This window comes from Armigeres subalbatus, chromosome 1 (assembly GCF_024139115.2).
Source record: "Armigeres subalbatus isolate Guangzhou_Male chromosome 1, GZ_Asu_2, whole genome shotgun sequence".
Taxonomy (NCBI): domain Eukaryota; kingdom Metazoa; phylum Arthropoda; class Insecta; order Diptera; family Culicidae; genus Armigeres; species Armigeres subalbatus.
In genome coordinates this window covers 62,718,053-62,740,576 of record NC_085139.1, presented here as the reverse complement: position 1 = coordinate 62,740,576, position 22,524 = coordinate 62,718,053, and the positions used below count along the sequence as shown (strand labels likewise).

Sequence of the window (22,524 nt, the reverse complement as noted above, 5' to 3'; positions counted from 1 at the left end):
ATTGAAAAACGCTCATTTCTATGAACATTGAAGTTACTCCCCCTCTCTTTATGGAATATTTCTGTTCCAAAAAAAGCGTGACTTGAGACAATTCTGTATTTGTCGATGCCTATTCAATAGCTACGAAGTCACATACATTTTTTAATGTTCATGTAAAACAAACCTGACAGCAGAATAGAACTGCTATCGACTACGCGGCTTTTTCTACTCAGATCTCTCTTTGAACGTGCTCGAAACGAAAAGTAAGTTAGTTCTTAATACCTAATATTCTGGCTAAATTTTTTATGGTCAACTTAATACAAAACAATGGGCAGAAACTTAATGAAAACATGAAACAGGATTCGCCGTCCTATACAACTTGTGAGTAAACAAATTAAGACCAAGTGTCCCAAAACTAAGTGAATTTTTTAAATGCATTTTACGAATAAAAAATTAGTTCTTGGGCTTCTTTTAAAAAAAGTTTTTTTTTGTAAAAAAAATATATTGGCTTAATTTTATTTTTATTTTTTTACTTTGTATACGAGAAAGGCAAAAAATATATTGGCTAAAAAGTGAGCTAGATTTTTTCACTCGTCTTCGTCAAAAGATAAAGTATTTTGACCTTAACTTCTGAGCTCATAGTCCGACCCGGACAATTTTCAATAGGAAACAATGGGACATGATTCTGCGTCGAATGCAACTTGTTGCGAGGAAATCGGTTAAGAGTAAGTGCCTGAAAAATGGACTAGACTTTTCCACTCGTTGTTGTCTAAAAAAAAGTATTTTGACCATAACTTCTGAGCCCATAGTCCGATCCAGCCAATTTTCAATAGGAACCAATGGGATAGGATTCTGCGTCGAATGCAACTTGCAAATCGGTTAAGGGTAAGTACCTGAAAAGTGGGCTAGATTTTATGCGCACATACACACACATACACACACACACATACACACGCACACACATACACACACATACACACACACATACACACACACAGACATCACCTCGATTCGTCAAGCTGAGTCGATCGGTATATAACACTATGGGTCTCCGAGCCTTATATAAAAAGTTTGTTTTTGGAGCGAACATATAGCCTTTACGTATACTTTGTATACGAGAAAGGCAAAAAACAATTTGTTTACCATTTCTTCTTTATCGATTGTTTTAAATCTGAGTACATGTTATGAGTTGCATGAGCAGATACCCCACGAAGGAATAGCAGGCATGGGAGTGTGTTGCAATGAAGAATATAAGGCCATCTTAGAATGTCATACTTGTTTGAAGAACGTCGTGAGTACAAAGGAACTCAATTTGTGCAATTTTTGACTATTTATGTTATTTATTTATGGGTCCTCGCGGCTAAAAGCATGACCATGCTCAGGGTGGCTGGGTTCGATTCCCGGTGCCGGTCTAGGCAATTTTCGGATTGGAAATTGTCTCGACTTCCCTGGGCATAAAAGTATCATCGTGCTAGCCTCATGATATACGAATGCAAAAATGGTAACCTGGCTTAGAAACCTCGCAGTCAATAACTGTGGAAGTGCTTAATGAACACTAAGCTGCGAGGCGGCTCTGTCCCAGTGTTGGGATGTAATGCCAAGAAGAAGAAGAAGAAGAAGAAGAAGAAGAAGATGTTATTTTATAATACACGCGAAAGGTTCCATCACCGCTAGGTGGATTATTCCGTTTTTTTTTTAAATTTAGATTGAAATATCGGCTATAATAAATTTTATATTCGTGAATTTTAATAATTGAGTTGAACAAAACAGGAATAATAAGAAAACCGTTCCAGCAACCTTTTCACCGTAATGAAGATATATAAAAAAATTCAGTTAGTGCACTGCCAAAAATATGTAAGATAAATAAGATATACGTGTCACCGTTATATTTTTTTCCAATAGCTCCACCCTAATATAATCGATACAGAACCACACATAAATTAAATAATTGCTAATTCGAGACCACACATAAAGTTTATTTGGATATATAATTTTCTAGTAGTTCGCATGGAGAATGGTTATGTGTGCGCTGATATATATCATAAGTTAAATCTATGGATTTTTGCCAATAAATATGTATGGATTTTCAGTATAGTGTTTGTGTGTTTAATCTCCTACCAAATAAATACTTTAATTATGGAAAAGGTAGATTTTTTTCTGCTTCATTTTTTTTATACCAATACAAACAAGCTAGTGAAACTAAAAGGCACTTTCACTATTGTCGTATTTTTCATATGTAACATGTTGAAAAAAATAAGTGCAGAATAATTAAAAGTAACTCTCATTTACCTTTATAATCAACGATACCAAAATTCTTGAATTATTTAATACAATAACTTGAATACAGCTCCGTTATGATCAAAACTTTTGAGCGTTCATTTTCAAAACATATTTGGCGTAGAATAGGCGAATTCGAGAAGGATCCAGTGGTAGAGTGCGCTGCGAGAGTTTGGGAGAAAAGTCGTCAGAAGCGTTTCAAAATCAAATTTTCTTCGTAAAATTTACTTTACTTTTTGGTATATGGTAACATGTTTTCCACTGGCAATGGCTTCTTACAGTCTTTAAGCAGCTGTTGAAGACAAATCCCACCCAAATAAGCCGCGAATCAAAAATCCGGGAATTCATAACCACGAGGAGGCTTTGCAAGAGATGTGCTATTTAATCGAAAAAACGAACAGTGGGTAATGTCTGTGACATAACCGCTAAGTGGACGTAGGACTTGACTTGACCATGCCTTTAAGATACATAATATGTCCAAATTTCTCACATCAACTATTTTGGATAAATAATCGGCGTTGCATACCATTCCTCGGCAAAATCTTCTCATCAAACCGACACAGAAATCAAATCTACCTTGAACAAAAATCATCAAAAAAAATTCAGGAAGTATCTGTCCGGTCATGAAATATTAGCCTCGACAGTGGCAACCTTCCCACTGAAGGACTGCCTGAAATAAACCACAAGTTGGCTCAGCAGGGGATGTAGACTGTATCTCAGGCCTTCCACTAAAGGGCCTTCTAATCCGTGCGATAGCGACTGAAGGAGAACATTATTTTTAACTCTTAGAGCCTTGAAAAATGCTGTTTGTTTCGGATAAGTGCAAAAAGTAATAAAACGATCTTTTGAAATAATCCTTCGAAGTTTATTTAGCTATGATCACAAGAATTTCTGAGAAAAATCCTGAAAATTTAACAACAGATTTTTCGGAAGTTTTTCAGCAGGAAGTCACCAACCAATTTCTTTTAGAATTTCCCAAGCGATTTCTGTAGGAATTAATTAGGGGTGTCCACATACAGTTTCCGAAAATTTCCTGCATGTTGTTTTTGAGGAATTCACAAAAATTTATGAAAAAATGAAATTCCGCATAAATTTTCGGGGAGCCTTTTGCAAGAATGGAAAAATTTCCACAGATGTTCTCGGAGAAACACCCGCAGACAATTTTGGAGCGACTTCTTCAGAAATTCCAAGAAGGACCATCTAGATGAGTTGTTATATCAACTGCTTTTTGCTTAATCCTAATTTTAATTTTGTACAAACATGTGTAACGTTGAAGTTAAAACATATACTTAAAATCAGTAATATTATAAAAACGAACTCGAAAAAAGACGTTCACTAAATTGTTGTAATGTTCAGCGTAATATTTAACATTGATATTTAAGGTACACCGGGGCAAGTTGAAATGCGGGGTAAGTTGAAACGGAAGCTGTTATTTGGATCGGCAATGACCCAATGCCCTGATTATTTTTTACAATAAACTACTACCCTGAACGCACCTTCTGACTGCCATTCCCGGAAGATTGCAGCTACAAAAACGCAATCCCTGCCTATGTTTATTTTTCGCCCTTTGCAAAATATTAACCAACTTTTTGACGTACCAATAAAACAGGTCTCAAAATGATGTTTGGAAGAGTGCTTTCCTCAAATTTTCACGGTAGGTAATCATTCAATGTTGAACAAACATTATGATTATGAAAAATTGATGGGAGATCCGTTTTAATTTTTGTATTTCAATCGTTTGAAATTGCTCCACAATTTAAACCCATCGGGGCAAATAGAAATGTGTGGTGCGGGGCAAGTTGAAACAACGATTCAAAACGTCTCCCTCGCATTTTTTTTTTCTAAAATTCAGATAGGGGAACAGACGGCTTTGGCAGGTTTTGTTCTATTATTGGCAGGGGGGTTGTTGTCGACCGAATTTTATTAAATTTGGCCACAATATTCTTTGATACGCAAAGAATGTTTGAGCCAAATTTGAGCATAATCAGTCATAAAAAAAAACCCTGACAATCAGTGTTGGTAAAATCACTCAAAAATCTCAATCAACGAGCCCTTCTGTGCGAACGAAATCGTCTGCGATTTTGAAAGAATGCATCACGCTTGAGTTTTTCATGCTAAAACGCATCATTTAACTCATTTGCCAAAAAAATCATTTTGGTTTAAAAACGCATTTGAAATCAATTTGGGGGCCATTTATTGCTTATACATGGAAGAGTGTCTAATATTTTATGCGACAAACGTCAATTCACTGTTTTTAACGAAGGAGAACAAAAGAAAACCTACGATGATTCAAACGGATGATTCAACTCATCCATGAGTTTTTAGGTGCTGAGTTGGGTGCGTTTCAACTCATGCTTGATTCGAATCATCCATGAGTTTCGAGATTTTGAGTTTTTACCAACACTGCTGACAATAATAGAACAAAACCTGCCAAAGCCGTCATTACCCCTACTTGAGCACAGAGAACAGACGTTCATCTTCATTCGCGTGCTTGTGTAAAAGTTTGTACTGGTCATTTTAAAGTATGTCGTTATGCCCCCGTTGCGCGGTGCTAGTGTGCTGATAAAAATGGTTAAAATTTACCGTGTTTTACTTTTTAGCGCTAGTGTTCATTCCGAATTGCTCCTAGGCTTGCTCCTAGGTGGCACCACTGCATTGTTTATGAAGTGTATGCCAACGCCATCACTTAGTGGAATTGAGTTTTTATGTCGGGCAGCCTGCGTTGGCGGCGCTGAGGTGCGATTTAAATCTTTACACACGTTTTTAACGAAATTTTGTTCGAGTATCCATGTCTGTTCTCTGTGTTGATAGTAAGCTTTTAGGGCACTGAAATGGAAAGTAGGCTTTGAAATTAAAACAACAAAAAATCAAAAACAAGTCGCCACCCACCAAACGCGGAGTTTCTGCCGCCATTGTTCTACGGGTAGAGCATAATTGCACCAGAGCTAACTGTTTTTTAATTGCTAATTGCGAATCATTACATAAGATAAGTGGACTACAAATCGAAGGGATCGCTTTTCAAGGTGCGTATTGAACTATTTACAATGGTAGTTTGTTTAATCAGTCTGCTTCAATTTAAATATTTAGTTTAAAAATAGCTGTACGGATTATGATCCTTTGATTCAAAATCCGTGCGCGGTGGACGGATTTCGATTCAGGAGTTGTTGATTTAATTCATAATATTCTCATGTTTTTCGTAGTTTTTATGTGTAAATGTGAAACATTTTAAAAGCAGAAGCCTTCATGTTCCCTTGTCAATGACAAACGTTTCATTTGCATTCGATTTCTATAGTCTAGTCTAGAGTACGGATTCCGATGTCCCACGGTATATATTGATATGAGACAATTGAATGGATCATATTTAAGTTTATTTTTTGAATAAAAGAATATCAATATCTGGAATGTGACTTTTATGCGAGTAAATATCAAGATGAGGCGACACAATTTGGGATTTGGTTTTAAAATTTTTAGAACAAAGCCTACTATGTTATCAGTTTTTCTTAAACAGGAGACAATTTTAGGCTAGTTTCTAGAAAGAAAATCAGAATCATCAAAAAATTACTTGGGACTCTTATGCGAATTTAGTCACCTTTACAACCTCGTGCATCTTGAGTCTCACTGAGTGCATATATTGTGATTTTAATACGGAGAAAATAGCTTATCTCTGTATGTAGCGCAGTGTTTCAACTTGCCCCGATACGCGGGGCAAGTTGAAACAATGCACATAAAAAAGTAATTTCAATATACAAAATATTTATAAAAAAGTTTGGTGAGGTTGTTTATTTTTTATGTATAATCTTTGGCCCGAACTAGCAAACACCGCAAACGGATTCAAAATTTATTAAAAAGCGATTTTTTTATAGCACTTCAAAGTTCAACTTTGAAAAAAACGTTTCAACTTGCCCCGGTGTACCTTAACGTGTATTTGCTTAGAATTTAGTTTTGGGTCGCGCGGATTTGGCGCAGAATGGATTTCGGCGCGGATTTGGTGCGGAAAATATTTCAGGATCTCCGTAACAACCCTGCAATTTCTATCCCGAAGGGAATTGAAAGCTTTGAAATTGATCTCTATCATTGGCTCTCTGAAGAACCGTTTGTTTTTTGGACATACATGCTGCATCATGTGCCTTTTCTTCAGCCTGTCTCGGCTCATCACCGATGCCGGCCGGTCTCGGCTCGACTCTGCTGCTGCTGCCGGTAACTGCTCAGCATTGCTGCTTTGTCGGGTCTGTAGGGTGGACTGCTGCTGTACTGGCTAGGTTTCGGCTGATGATGGTGGCTTCGATGACTTCATTCCCTGCTAAAAGGTGTGAGTGCTGTTCAATCGATGATGCGGTTGCTTCGCTTGTCCCGGTCAGAATGAAAGGAAAAAATCGCGTTGTGCTATTTTATGGCTTCTCGGCAGACCCAGCGGCTGCTCATTCGCTGGTGTCTGCACCAATCAGAACGTGGTAATGGAATGATGCAAGAATTATGCGGTACCCATATTTATAGGTTCCTTTGATCTCAATGTTTTTCATTGAAAACAGTTTCATGCCTATTGAAGCAAGTTTTTCGGGTCTTATCAAGCATGGACGTTAGACTGGCCCAGGATACAAAAAGTCGTCCGATTCTACGGGGCACCCCCCAGGATTTTGCCTTTGGGTAAGAAAATTATTCTCTGAAACTTTCAGCCTGATCGTTTATTGCATAAGCTGGCGCAATTGATTTGAAGTTAATATGGGGGTTTCAGCCGAAATATATGGGAAAATACAAATCTGTTACTATTTCGTACAGGAAATTGGATGGAAAAGCCCGATTGAGCCCAGATTTGCAGGAAAGGAAGTTAACATGCCAATGAACAATTCCACATAAAATTCTACTATGATTAAATAAAGTTTAAATTAGTTTTTAGCTGATTTATTTGGAGTTTGGTTGAGCACTTTGAAATTCATTAATTGCCTTGAAAACAAGCGCATGTAATCGAAGGTAGCTGCGATATGTGTTGTGCCGCGCGTGCAGTTGCTTATGTTTCAGTGCGCGCGAAATCACGCATCCCAGGCATCTTTGATTGCATGCGTATGTTTTCATGGCAATTAATGAATTTCAAAGTGCTCAACCCAACTCCAAATAAATCAGCCAAAAACTGATTTAAAGTTTATTTAGTAATAGTAGAATTTAATGTCAAATTGTTCATGGGCATATTAACTTCATTTCCTGCAAATCTGGGCTCAATCGGGCTTTTCCATCCAATTTCCTGTACGAAATAGTAACAGAGGTGTATTTTCCCATATATTTCGGCTGAAAGCTCCATATTAACTTCAAATCAATTGCGCCAGCTTATGCAATAACCGATCAGGCTGAAATTTTCAGAGAATGATTTTCTTACCTAAAGGCAAAATTCTGGGGGGTGCCCCATAGAATCCGACGACATTTTTTTCTCCCCATACTAGGCTGGGCCACTCTAATGGACATGAAAGGCACACTTGAAATCTGTCGATTGAAAGGCTTACCGCAGAAATTCGTCCACTGAGACGACCGCTATTAACGTTTAAAATCTTTCAACACAGTGTAACGCGGTCGATTTGAATATTTTGAAATGACACCCGGTATAGTAAAGAGAGACGTAAGTCCTACGTCAAAATCATATGCAAGCACCCACCGGATGCACAGTGGTCCAGGTAGCATACAAAGCGGTAATAAGTTGTTCAAGCCGAACATTGCAGAGTTAGAAAAAAACTTTGTTCTACAAAGTTGCTCCTAACGGTGAGGGGCTTTTTGAGGTTTTCATAAAAATTAGGGTGGGCCACATTTGAAAAAAATTAAATATAAAACTTTTTCATTTGTAGAGATACGGCTATACAATGTTCCGCAAAGTTATAGTTCAGCCAGATTCCAAGAATTTTGCTAAAAAAAATATTTCTCTAGCTCTTAAATTGACTGATTTAGAGCAATTTTCCCAAGTTTACTAAGGGTGACCCTCAAAAAAACAGTTTTTTGCTCTAACTTTTTTGTTTCAAATTTCTCAGCAATGTGATGTTCAGAGCACTTTTTGTGCTTTGCAGGGCGCAACTTTTCATGGACTTGCGTTGCCATATCTCATGCGGATCAAAAGTTATTGAGGTTTTTCTTCGAAAAAAACGTTTTCTTCTAACGGCTGTATCTATGAATGGCGCAAACATTTTTTCAATCTGTTTTCTCGACCTTATTCTACTACTTTCAGGCTTCATTTCAGGGTGTTTAAATCGAGGGGATAATTGAAAATAACCCCATATTATTGCAATGAAAAATTACCTTTTTTTCCATTTTAAGCACTAATTTGCTATTTTTAAGTGTTTTGCTTCCATGGCTTACTTCGTGATATGGCAAACGCCACACCATTTTGTTATAGAGCCTGAGCAGAAGCTAATATCTTGAAAACAGCAGTTCTTATGAACTTGATATGAATAAGAGGTAACATGACAAAAAATAATAACAAAATTAATATCCAAAATAAATACTTTAGGCATAACATTATCAGATATTTTAATACAAAACAAAAAATAATTATGTTTTGCCTTTGATATTGTAATAACAACATATGTTATGCTTTGAATATTTTGTATATTACTTTTTGTTATTTCGTATCTTATACATGTCAGTAATTTTCGCTGAGACCGAGCCACTATTTGCACGAGGTCTTTGAAAATGCCCAAATTTATGTTCATTGGAATGCTTTCGGCGAGTTTATTAGGGATCCGAGTTAAATTTTTCAGAAAGATGGACCCCTCGTTAGTTATGTACGAAATCACTTTTATGGACCCCTCGATTTTTGTCAATTCTTGATTCACCAAAGCTGTCATAACTCCAACATTTCTCAACCGATCTTATGGATCATCATATCGTTGGAAAGAAGAAGAGTGTATCCTCAATTTGCAATAGTAACAATGGGGCAGCCATATTTGATTTGGCTGCCATCTTGGATTTATTTTTAAACTATTTTTCCGCTAGATTTGCAATCACCGATTTTGAATATCACCACATTGATGGAAATCTTGGCTTATATAGAGCTTTGTGTTCAAAAATCTCAGGTGTATGTTTTTTCTATCAAAAGTTATGTACGATTCACCAAACTATTTCTAAGGCCCATCTGACGAAAGAAAATTATTTATATAAACAATATGAGACTATGACATCAGTTCATTGATTTCATACACTATTCTACGCCAAATATATTTTGAAAATGAAGAGCATATCTACAGCAGAAATTTATTTGGAAGGCTCAAAACTTTAATCCAATACCAAATCCAATATGGATGCCCCATTGTTATTATTGCAAATTGCAAAAAACTCTTCCTCTTTCCAACGATATGCTGATCCATAAGATCGGTTGCGAAATGTTGGAGTTATGACAGTTTTGGTGAATCAAAAATTGACAAAAATCGAGGGGTCCATAAAAGTGATTTAGTCCATAACTAACGAGGGGTCCATCTTTCTGAAAAATTTAACTCGGATCCCTAATAAACTCGCCGAAAGCATTCTGATGTACATAAATTTGGGCATTTTCAAAGACCTCGTGCAAATAGTGGCTCGGTCTCAGCGAAAATTACTGACATGTATAAGATACGAAATAACAAAAAGTAATATACAAAATATTCAAAGCATAACATATGTTGTTATTACAATATCAAAGGCAAAACATAATTATTTTTTGTTTTGTATTAAAATATCTGATAATGTTATGCCTAAAGTATTTATTTTGGATATTAATTTTTGTTCTTATTTTTTTGTCATGTTACCTCTTATTCATATCAAGTTCATAAGAACTGCTGTTTTCAAGATATTAGCTTCTGCTCAGGCTCTATAACAAAATGGTGTGGCGTTTGCCATATCACGAAGTAAGCCATGGAAGCAAAACACTTAAAAATAGCAAATTAATGCTTGAAAATGGAAAAAAACGGTAATTTTTCATTGCAATAATATGGGGTTATTTTCAATTATCCCCTCGATTTAAACACCCTGAAATGAAGCCTGAAAGTAGTAGAATAAGGTCGAGAAAACAGATTGAAAAAATGTTTGCGCCATTCATAGATACAGCCGTTAGAAGAAAACGTTTTTTTTTTCGAAGAAAAACCTCAATAACTTTTGATCCGCATGAGATATGGCAACGCTAAGTCCATGAAAAGTTGCGCCCTGCAAAGCACAAAAAGTGCTCTGAACATCACATTGCTGAGAAATTTGAAACAAAAAAGTTAGAGCAAAAAAACTGTTTTTAAGGGTCACCCTAAGTAAACTTGGGAAAATTGCTCTAAATCAGTCAATTTAAGAGCTAGAGAAATAATTTTTTTAGCAAAATTCTTGGAATCTGGCTGAACTATAACTTTGCGGAACATTGTATAGCCGTATCTCTACAAATGAAAAAGTTTTATATTTAATTTTTTTCAAATGTGGCCCACCCTAATTTTTATGAAAACCTCAAAAAGCCCCTCACCGTTAGGAGCAACTTTGTAGAACAAAGTTTTTTTCTATCTCTGCTATGTTCGGCTTGAACAACTTTTTTACCGCTTTGTATGCTACCTGGACCAATGTGGGATGGAAGCTCATCCCAAAGAAAACAAAATTTTCTTCCAATTAGCGACTATTTCAGCTTTCATAAATGGTTGGATTAACAGGAAAACGCGAAAATCTGACACCCTCCGTATGCTGCCAATGCACTTTTTTGGCCAACGACACTTTTTTCGTGGTTCTTGTGACGACCACCAGATGTCGAAATGATCAATGAGCTTTACTCAAATTCGCCTATAGTGTATGAAATCAAGGAACTGACGTCGTAGTATCATATTAACCATGAAAATAATGTTCTTTTGATCAGATGGCACCTAAAACATAATTTAGTAAATCGTACTCGTACATAACTTTTGATAGAAACAACATACATACATACATTAGGTAAGCTTTCGATCGATGTATCAATATTCAAAAGCGTTGGTTGCGAACATAGCGGAACAATATTTTTCAAAAATAAATCCAAGATGGCGGCCAAATTCAATATGGCTGTCTCAATTTTTTACTATTGCAAATTCCCTTTCCAATGATATGCTGATCTCTGAGATCGGTTGAGAAATGTTGGAGTTATGACAGTTTTGGTGAGTCAAGAATTGACGAAAATCGAGGGATCCATAAAAGTGATTTCGTGTATAACTAACGAGGGGTCCATCTTCCTGAAGAATTCAACTCGGATCCTTAATATACTCGCCAAAAGCATTCGAATGAACATAAATTTAGGCAGTTTTAAGAACTTCGTGCAAATTGTCGCCCGGTCTCAACGAGAATTCTAGATTGCTTTGAGAATAGGTCGTATGTGCAAAAGAGAGATTCTCTTTGTTCACGCTCTCTTTCGCTAATAGATCGGCAAGTTTAGCATTTTCTGCTACATTTTCACTTTAGCACGCTAGACAAAGTTATTGTCTTTAGATATCTGCCAAAAAATCCAACATAAATTTGTGTATAGCTTTGTGATAATCGAAAGAGAATGTAACCGAAGAGAGGCTCTCTTTTGCACATACGACCTATTCTCAAAGCACTCTAGAATTACTCATCTGGATTAAAAGCAAAGGGACACGCCCATGTCGCATAGGCAATATCAACACTTTGCGACTTTAGCCTATTGCAGCAAAGTTCTTAGCTGATGAAAAAATGTTTAATAGTATACCCATGACAAAGTTTATCATAAGCGAAGCAGAATGGTTGAACGTGTTATTGAGAAGGTCCGATATCGATAATAATCAATACAATTTAGTTAGGTTAAATCAGAGTGTATTCAATTAAGAGTGGCGACACTGTCAGAATTGTGGCGTCAAATTGTTGATTCAGTGTTATCTGTTTAGATGTTAACTAAATAAATGAATGAACACTGTCAGAATTGGGACAAAATTCATCTGTTATTCCCATTCAAAATCGTCTTCCAAACGAGCAGGAGACCTGTCAAACGCGACACATGTCGCCACTCTTAAATACATACACTCTGGGTTAAATAAATCGAAACAAAAAAAAAAACAAACGAACAGATTCGACATTGCAAAATACTGTAGACATTTTTGTATATGTTCAAAGTAGAGCAGGTCAGACCGAATTAGATAGGAGAACTGTTCCGTTTTCCACTGAACATTCAATGGCAATAATGGTGTTAAGGACAATCACGGTAGAGCCCATAAATGGCTGCCACAATGGGCGCCTTAACCCTCATTTCGCGTTTTTGGGAGCATAAATCTGAAGTAATAGGTGGTCAACAAAATTAGCAAACATTTTTTTCAATGGATGTAAACCCGTTCGGTTTCACGTTGCTGAGATTACCATGGGACGATCCGCTCCATTTGCCTCCCTTCGAAAACCGATGCCAGTTTATAAATCTTGAGACCTTTGCGCCAACGTCGAGCTTTCCTTCAAAGGATGTTTGCCTTCGATATGATTGGCAACTGGATAACTGCTCTGATATTCTACGTCAGGCTAATTTTTATGTTACGTCACATCATTCCCATCAATGGTCCCTATTTTTTACAAATCGGCATCGCACTGTGTTTGGACAAAACCACCCGTTGGAAAAATGTTTGAGTTCAATGTCAGTAGTTGTTATAATGGTTGTACGTTTATCAGTTATCAGTCTGTGAAGTTCAAGCTGAAGATGGTGTAAATAAATAAATACCTTCACATTATTTCGTTTCATTTTCTGAAAAAAAAAACATCCGAAAATTCAACAACCGGCTTCAAATATAAAGGTAGCCTCCTCCATACATTTCGTGTGAAGAGAGAATGACGTTCATTATACTCTTTCCTTCACTGGATTTTGTTCTCACGAACATGCTGTTCGAATGTACCACTGAGCTTGTGGATGGAATACATAGATGGCATCTGCGGGAAGAGCTTTAACATCGCAAAAGATCGGGGCTTTCATACACAATGCTTTTCTTTTCAAACACGCTGTACAAGTGAGAGCTTACACCGTTTTACTCAATAATGCACAGCTTAGTGAAACGGTGATAGTTGGCATGATTGGTATAATGCTTATAGATGCTTATTACATTATCATTCACTGTACTAGAAATAAAAGACAAGAGTTCACAAAAATCGTACAGTAGACGTTCGCTTATTGGGTATTTTCAATTAGTTGGAGTCTTGCTAATTGAAGCGAATTTCGCTTTTAAATGAAGAATTTTTGAATGAAAGAATAAATAAATTATAGAATTTATTCAAAAAAGCAATCGTCCGCTGTATGATATGAAAATGACTCATCGTATAAGAAAAAAAATACAAGTGACGAACGCCAGTTCGAAAAATCGAGTTTGGTTTGCAAATAATCTTGAAATTTGTTCTATTATTCAGCAAATGACTATCACCAATTGATTTATAAGAGCGCGAACTACTATAGCGACTCATGAACATCCTGACATTTTTAGTATCGACCAGTTTAATTTATTCAACAGCAGTTTTGTCTTGTAAGGATTGTGTGGATTGCAAACGTATTTTTTTCCAAATAATTTACTGGACAATGTCTTCAAAAGTATAAGAATAAATTTTCTTAGAAGCTCAAAAAGAATAAAAAATATCAGAGGACTTGCTAAAGATACCCATCTCTTGTGTTATACCAAATCTGTCCTGTGAACAATTTATGCCAAGCCATTTATTTTGTATAACGTAGGTATATGAACTGCCCTAAAAATTAATAAGACTCTGCTAACTCCAGGAAAGCAGAATAGGCTCTACTGTTTTGCTTACATGTAAGCAGACAGTATTTTAATTTGTATGGGCGATTTACAGATACTTTACATAATCGACAAAAATGCAAATGTTGCAAATGTGCGAACATGGACAGATTATACATGCAACTGTGTTGTAGCAGAGTGGGAGCCCCAACCGCGCTTTATTGTATGGATTAGCGTTTCCTGTACTTTGTTGTAGCATATGGGTCAATTAATTAGTACTATATTGATGATCGTTAATTGACACTCTATTAGCAATGGTATCCAAAGACATATGATTAATAAGTTTTGAAACAGTTGTTACGATGCTTTTGTTTAATCAGCTATTGAAATTTTACGAGAGAGGTTGGTTAAATAAGATACACCTTTGCAACCATTTTCAAATATTTTCATCTTTGAACCAAGGTTTACGGCATTTCAATGGAACCATTGCCTTTAATGGCCGCCACCATAAAGTTGTGCATGCTTTGCGGGACTTGGGGTGCAGAAATCAATTGTCGTCAAATCTGGAAACCGGTGATGTTCGCTCTCTGTTTGATTTTTTGGTATATTCTGCCAAGCGCGTTGTTCATAATAGGCCAAGAGAAGTCTTTTATAGTGCTGATGAAACCAGTTTTGGAATTGTTCGCCATTACAATGTTTGTATTTCGAACTGCGAACCTCGTTATATGTCGAAAAACGTTGTACGAATGTTATGGTGATCTGCAGCAATGCTACGACAAGTTCGCCGCGAATCTCCATGAGGATGTTCAAAAAATCGTGCGCCACGTGCATCGTTCGGCCGATCTTTTGCCAAAGTTTTACATCCCCATGGTTTTCTTTCAAGCAGTAAGCTACGGATGGCTACCCGCGACCCTTACCATCGTAAGGTACGCATTCGGCGGAAAGGAATCCGTTGAACTACCATCTACTGTACTAGAGGCGGAGTAAGTCCATGAGCGTCCTTCAAATATAAACAAATTCTCCACAAGTTAATTTTTTAGTTTCATAGTTTTTGATCACAAGGCCAACTTCTGGATTTGGCTGCCGACGATGATCATATCGATTGTCGTTCAGTACGTTATGCTAACGTATATGTCGGTGAGTGAGTGTCTCCACTGGAATCTGCTGCATCACGTGTCATGTTTGTTCAAAATAGTTCGCCAGGAAATTAGTCGTCTGAACGATTACAAGTCTCCCGAAGTATTCAAGGAGCAGCTTGGAGCAATTGTTGAAGTGCATGAGGTATGCTTCAGGTAAGCAATGTCATTATATAGATATTTCATTTGATTCTTAGTAAAGCCTATTTGCAGAAGTGCTCGTAGACTGGAAAGTGTGTTAAGCCCGGTGATGGCCCTACTGTATTGCTCATGCATATTTCAAATCTGCTATGTCATGTTCGTTGTTAGTATGGTACGTAGTTCTAATTTACGATTCTGAACGTTTGTAAGTATATATATTTATCTGCAGGTTGATGATTTGGTTCTAATTGCGTCGATGGCGTTTGTCCTGCAGTATACGGTATTTTTAATTTTCTCATTTTCAATGTTAGGAACGGAGCTTGTTGAAGCCGTAAGTGGACCGTACAGGGAGCTATTTGACCTATAATTCATGCATTGTTTCTAATTTTCTTTACAGAGTGCATCGGTTTCCGATGCAATTTACAACACCAAATGGTATGGACGGGCAGCTGCCGATAGTCGTTTGTTGCTGCTAATGTTGATGAGATCCAACCGGGTGGTGGCCATTACTGCGGCTAAGTTTTTCTACCTCAACAGATCGACATTCGGTGTAGTAAGACTATGAAATGATGATAATTAGAGCAGTGACAGTTTGATGGCAATCGTTATTTACAGACATTGAAGACGGCGTTTTCCTACTTTACTCTAATGCGGCGGGTCTTTGGCGCAAATGAGGATTGAATTTTCGAATATGAGACAGAGAGTCATTATACCTATATTGTTACTGAAATACCATCGTGGCTGCAAATTGGTCAAATCGTAAAGAAAACGGATCTCCCTTTCAAAGGTTTATAAAAAATGTTTGATGCACTAAGAACAAGAAAAAAGAAAAAACAAATTGTAATAAAGGAGTTTAAGATATTTTTTCTTGGAATTTTCTTAGAAAATTCTTCGGAATACTTTTTGTGAGTTCCATGCTTCCTACATACCCACATCAACAAGTTTTGATTAACCGGTGGGTCCTACTTTTTGTTTGCCCACTCCTATTGTCACCTCGCCATTCTTGAACCGATTTGCATCATCTTTCTCACATGACTCTTCAAGTCTTCATTGATAACACTCGAGATCTTCCGGCATGGTGATGGAGATGGAAACCATCCTGGCTATAATGTTCTGTACGCGCTTACGATCCAAACGGCCATCAGTCCAAACGCGCTTTTCAGCTTTTGATGTTTCTACTTGGTGCTAGAAGCCGAGCAGAAGCGACGACCTCGATAACAAAGTTACAATTAATATCTTTATTAATGATGTTTTCGGCCCTGGACCGGTTCGCCTCGTAAAGCAACAAAAGTTGGTATAAACTTGGCTTGCATAAAAGGTAAAATAACAAAGCAACAGTACCAAAAATTTATACTCTAGGCACAAATTGCTCAGATATTTTAATTCCAACTGAATAATAACTTGTTGCGCGTTTGGTATTGTACTAACAATTTTTGATATCAATAATATTATTGCTTTGGTATTTTAGCTTTTATGCACGGGGAAGGGCCGTTTGGCCGAATACCGTTCGGCCGAATGCCATTTGGATGAATGTCACTAGGCCGAAAGTTGTTTGGCCGAATATACCATTCGGTCGAAAGGGTCATTTGGCCAAGAGGGTTATTCGGCTGAAAGGTTCATTTGTCCGAAAGGGTCATTTGGCCGAAATGGTGATTTGGCCAGAAGGGTAGTTTGGCCGAAAGAGTCGCTTGGCCGAAAGGATCGTTTGGAAGAAAGGGTCATTTGGTCGAATAGATCATTTGAAAAGTGAGAAATTAGGAGTGAGAAGAGAGACGTCTCAATTCTCATTCCTCATCCCATTATACGCACTATTTTTCGCCAAACCGACATATAAGGCCACTATACGGCTGTTTAAAAACTTATAAGCATTAAAGTAGCACTATATGGCCGATTTGGTGAAATATAGTGCTTATTGGTTACTTGGGATTTTTCACTTCTCACTGTAAAAAGTGAGAAGCGTGAAGTGAGTAGTGAGACGTCTCACTACCCACTTCACACTACTCACTTTTCCAGGGAGAAGTGAGACGTTTCACTTCTAAATCCCCGTTTCTCACTTCTCACTGTTGAAAAAGTCTTATTCGGCCAAATGATTCTTTCGGCCAAACGAGCCTTTCGACCAAATGACCCTTTCGGCCAAATGACCCTTCAAGCCAAACGACGCTTTCGGCCAAATGACCCTTTCGGACAAATGACCCTCTCGGTCAAATGACCCTTTTCGGCCAAATGATCCTTTCGGCCAAATAACCCTCTCGGTCAAAAGACCCTTTCGGTCAGATGGGTTTCGGCCTAATATTTGTTCGGCCTAGTGGAATTCGGCCAAACGGCTTCCGGCCAAATGGGTTTCGGCCAAACGACCCTTCTTCGTTTAGCCGGGAATGTCATTCGGCCGAAAAAGCCGTCTGCCCTGACAGGTCGTTTGGCCGAAACGGTTATTATGGTCGAACATGTTTTAGCCAAAAACGACATACATACGGCGGAAAGGGACATGTGGCCGAACTGGTAATTTCTTGTAACTTTTTTTTTCAAATAGACGTAACTGTATTTGGCCTTGAAAATTGAAACGGCTAATACTCACTTAGTTCAGCATATTTCATGCAACATTACTAACAGATAGATAGTAATCTATTTCTTCTGTTAGGTACATAAGTTCACTAAAATAGTTCGAATAGAGCAGAATCGCCGTTCATATAATCAAGGTCAGAATCAATTACGCCCATGAGAAAAAAAGTTCCTAGATTGACCGAAAAAATCGTTCGCTCTAACAAATCACAAAGAAAATTGTTTGGCATAAGTCATTTGGTCAAATATGTCGATTGGCTGAAATGGTCATTTGGCATAAAAGGCCATATGGTTGAAAAATTCATATTACCGAATGAGTAACACTGCCAGAAATTTAATATTTGCTATGTGGCTATATTTGTCGATCTATTCGGCCAAATTATATTTCCGACCAAATGAGATTTACTGCTCGACGGACATTTTGGTCAAAAGCCCAATTCGGGAACATGACCTTTTCGGCCGAGCGACATTCCTGGCCGTATTTCTATTTAGGCCAAATGACATTTTTGGTCAGAAAACTTAATGATACATATGGCCAGTGTTGTCCTTCACTCTGTGCCGAAAAATCTGCTCTTTGATTCTACTCCATCTTAACGATTTTATAATCTTAACCAAGTAAGTGTAACTAATATTATGATATTTGAATTTTCTAAATGTCATATCAAACTATTAAAAAAATGCACATCTGAGCCACAGAAGCGCGCGCGCTGAAAATGCACTGGAGTATATTTTCAGCGCGCGCGCTCCTGTGGCTTTGGCATGCATTTTTTGACAGTTTGACATGACATGGGGCCCTCCTTAGCCGTGCGGTAAGATGCGCGGTTACAAAGCAAGACCATGCTGAGGGTGGCCGGGTTCGATTCCCGGTGCCAGTCTAGGCAATTTTCGGATTGGAAATTGTCTCGACTTCCATGGGCATGTTAGCCTCATGATATACGAATACAAAAATGGTAACTTGGCTCAGAAACCTCGCAGTTAATAACTGTGGAAGTGCTTAATGAACACTAAGCTGCGAGGCGGGTCTGTCTCAGTGTGGGATGTAATGCAAATAAAAAGAAGAAGAAGAAGAAATGACATTTAAAAAATTCAAATATCCATCTATTAGTTACACTTAGGGGGACTGGGTAGACTTGATCCCCTTTTCTGATTTCCGATGTATCACAGCCAAAAACAAATATATATACGCGATTTCCACAGAGACTCTCTAAGAAATATAGTGTTTATCTTTACTGATGTATGACAGTCCTTAAATTATTGTTATTATTGATTCAAAAATCTACTTTTAAAATATTCGGGGGAAATTGAACCCTCTCCAAGAACTTGCTTTGATAAAATTAGAAAGGTGCCCTCAATTTTTTAAAAATATTTTTCCTTCAAAATACGCGCAATTTTCGAATTGCTGTGCGTATACATGAACGATTTTTGTTATTGAATTCAACAGCACATGTAATTTTAAAATTTGGGGAGACTTGATCCCCTTTCTTTGATATCTACGCAATAAATAATTTTTCCTGCCAACCCTTCATCAAATCTGTCAAATCTACAAAAAATAGGAGCCTGATAACAGATTTATATTTTTTTTTTTGCCATATTTTTGTATGGGTGACTAATGGGGGATCAAATGTCTCCATATTGAGGCAATAACTTCAAAACCAAATATCCTAAAACTTTGATGGATTGTTGACATTTTCATCAGTATAAATCATTAAGCACATTTATGGCTTTGTGCTGTGAAAAAACGAAAGCATTTGGTCATTGTTGTGAAAAGTTATTCAAATTTATCGTGGCCAATAAACAAATCTTTAGGAAGGTCAAAACATACAAACTGCCCTGCAGAATAAATAAGGTTGTCAATCCAAAAAATAACTCACCACATAAAGGTCATTTGTCTAGAGGATCTATACTAGAAAATACGCTAGAACAAAACTACTTTAGTTTTCGATAAAACAGGGGGTGATCAAGTCTCCCCGGGGATCAAGTCTACCCACCTTCCCCTACTTAGTTAAGATTATAAAATCGTTTCGATGGAGTAAAATCAAATAGCAGATTTTTTTGCACAGAGTGTAGGACAACACTGCATATGGCCTAACAACATTCGGTCATGTGTCCTTCGGCTGATGGGTTTTGGCCGAATTACTTATGGGTAAGGTAAATATGTGGATGCTCTATTCGACAATATAGAGCGTTTGTCAATAATAGTATATGCTGAAAAATTATTAAAATATGTTCATTAATTTACTTACAAACTGTCCAAAGCAAAACAAAATAATCCGGATCTTCCAAATATTTCGCGTTATATTCAAAACGCGTTAAGTCGCACACTTAGTCACCGACCAAAAACTTGGATTTCGCGAATGTTCTAGGAGAACCACGAACTCAGATTTCACGAATGTTCTGCGTCCTACCCATTGGCGTAACTAACGAAAAATTCTAGGTGGGGCTAATTTTTGACGTAGGATTACGTCCTTTGCGAAGATAGGGAGGTAATTCTGCATAATCAAATTTAAGATCTTCACGAAAAGTAACGATTTTTGAGATTTTTGTATCAATCGATCGACGAACTCTTTAAGATTTTTCCCAACTATTAAAAACAATGGATTAGAATGCGCTAGCCGTCGCCGTAAGTATCAGTACTCAAGAGAAATATCCACGCAATGCTCAGACTATCGTTTCACTATTATCAGTGATTAGAAAAGCGCTTTGAGGAAAGAATATCTGTTTTTCTTAGGCGTCGATTGCGGTCTCGGGATATCAGTGGCGATGCTGAACTTTTATTCTTAGCGTCTTAGCGGAAAATCATCGAGCGGCCGTCAGTATCACAATCACAAACGCTCGTCGGAGCGCAACGCTGCAGAAACGTTGGCGTCAGTAGCAGTCATGTGATTTTTTCATTCAAAATTAAGATTTTATTTCTGTTTGTAATTGGAAAGGAACATTTGTGTAAACAAATCGGTTTTTCTCAGATACATTAGTAGAGGTTGAGCCGAGGCGACCATACTTCAAAGTGCAAATCATAATCGCTTGGCGACGCTGCAGAAGTTTTTTCTCCATGGATGGCAAATCATCTGACGTTGATGTCAGAGTAGACAAAAGAAATTTTATTTCAAAATTCTGGTTTTGCCTGTGATTGGAAAGGCGCATTGTCGGTTCGTCTCAGAACCATCATTTCACAGGAGGTTGAGTGTGAGTGATGAATTTTCTGTCGTCAGATTCCAGAAAAACTTTATGCGATTAGAATGACATATGAGCTTACCCAACAAGCATTGGAGGCTGATAAAGAGCTTATTTTGCCACAATTTGGCTTGTTCAGCTAAAAAACTAGCTTATTCAACTTAAATTGTGTGTTGGGTAGTAAGACGCCTGTAGAGTTTTATCCATCCGAAAGAATTCCAATTTCTTTCTCATTTAAATTTTAGTTACTTCTTCTTGAAAACTCAAGATTTTGCCTTTCTGAAATAGCCGAAAAATCCCCCAAATTACCAATTAAAGCTACAGAAAGAAATGCTTTCAAAATATCTGGATCGATACAGACATATGATACGTAGTATTTGGCTCTCAATTTTTCAGAAGAATTCTTTTGATAATTCGTTCAGAAAGGCATCTTTATGAACTATGAACACGCTAGGTTCAATTAAATATACTTGCAAAACTCTGTAAAAACTTTAAGATATATAAAGATTAAATACTTGGTGAGAAAACCAATTTTAAATCAGGATTTTTTAGAAATATGCCAATAAGCAAACCATCCTGTGTTCCTTAAACAGTTTGTCCAACATTTTATGCTGTGTCAATATTGAGACCATAGAGACAGTTCAGTATACCACTAGAACTTTCTTTATCCAACCAAATTTTTGCATTTGTTATCTTAGTATGTTGCTTCCATTTTTTTTATTCAATCAGCATTGCATCAGCATGGAACCACTGTTCCTACTCCAATTTCCTAAAGTAATGATATATGGCGCTGTAGAATCAAGGGAGCGTACTGTTTTTCATGTTTAACATTCTTATCGTAAGATACAACAATTGTTTGAAGTTCGAAAATGTGTTAAAATAGATTTAATATTTCGTAGATAGAGAGATGTGAATTAAGAAAACTCATAACTGACAGTTACGCCTATATATGATCAGAGATCTAGCTAAGTACAATATTCATGCAAAGTGGCTAAAATTCTAGGGGGGCTAATTTAGTTCTAGGTGGGGCTATAGCCCCCCCTAGCCCCCCTGTAGTTACGCCAATGGTCCTACCTAAAACGCGACTGATCGCGCACCAATTAATTTACTCACTCGAGCGCGCGAACAATCTGATTACTGGACAGAAACATGATAAAACATGCACTTTAAAGATAAATAAATAAATAAATAAATAAATAAATAAATAAATAAATAAATAAATAAATAAATAAATAAATAAATAAATAAATAAATAAATAAATAAATAAATAAATAAATAAATAAATAAATAAATAAATAAATAAATAAATAAGTAAATAAATTAATAAATAAATAAATAAATTTTTTGTCGGATTTTTTTTTGTCAAAAAATAATAGGGGGAATGACGGCTTTGGCAGGTTTTGTTTTATTATTGGCAGGGGGGTTTTTTATGACTGACTAGGCTCAAATTTGGCCTAAACATTCTTTGCATATCAAAGAATATTGTGGCCAAATTTCATAAAATTCGGTCGACAAAAACCCCCCTGCCAATAATAGAACAAAACCTGCCAAAGCCGTCTTTCCCCCTATTTTGAGGGGGCAACAAAATAAAATTCGGATAATT

The 22,524-nt window shown here is 37.0% G+C and overlaps 1 protein-coding gene across 1 annotated transcript; it reads left to right on the top strand.

Annotated features, from left to right (window-relative positions):
* The first annotated feature begins 14,758 nt into the window (after positions 1-14,758).
* Positions 14,759-15,921, top strand: LOC134206580 (odorant receptor 67c-like). Its single transcript, XM_062682334.1, has 6 exons — positions 14,759-14,896; positions 14,954-15,205; positions 15,263-15,362; positions 15,420-15,521; positions 15,588-15,743; positions 15,806-15,921. The coding sequence occupies exons 1-6, from the start codon at positions 14,781-14,783 to the stop codon at positions 15,869-15,871; spliced, it is 792 nt and encodes a 263-aa protein (XP_062538318.1). The 5' UTR covers positions 14,759-14,780; the 3' UTR covers positions 15,872-15,921.
* Positions 15,922-22,524: the final 6,603 nt, after the last annotated feature.

Bases quoted from the DNA above. Each gene is read 5' to 3' on its own strand.
- LOC134206580 (XM_062682334.1), top strand. From the start codon at position 14,781: ATGGTTTTCTTTCAAGCAGTAAGCTACGGATGGCTACCCGCGACCCTT. The intron at 14,897-14,953 runs GTAAGTCCATGA...TTAATTTTTTAG, and splicing joins TCTACTGTACTAGAGGCGGA to TTTCATAGTTTTTGATCACA. The intron at 15,522-15,587 runs GTAAGTGGACCG...TTTTCTTTACAG, and splicing joins GAACGGAGCTTGTTGAAGCC to AGTGCATCGGTTTCCGATGC.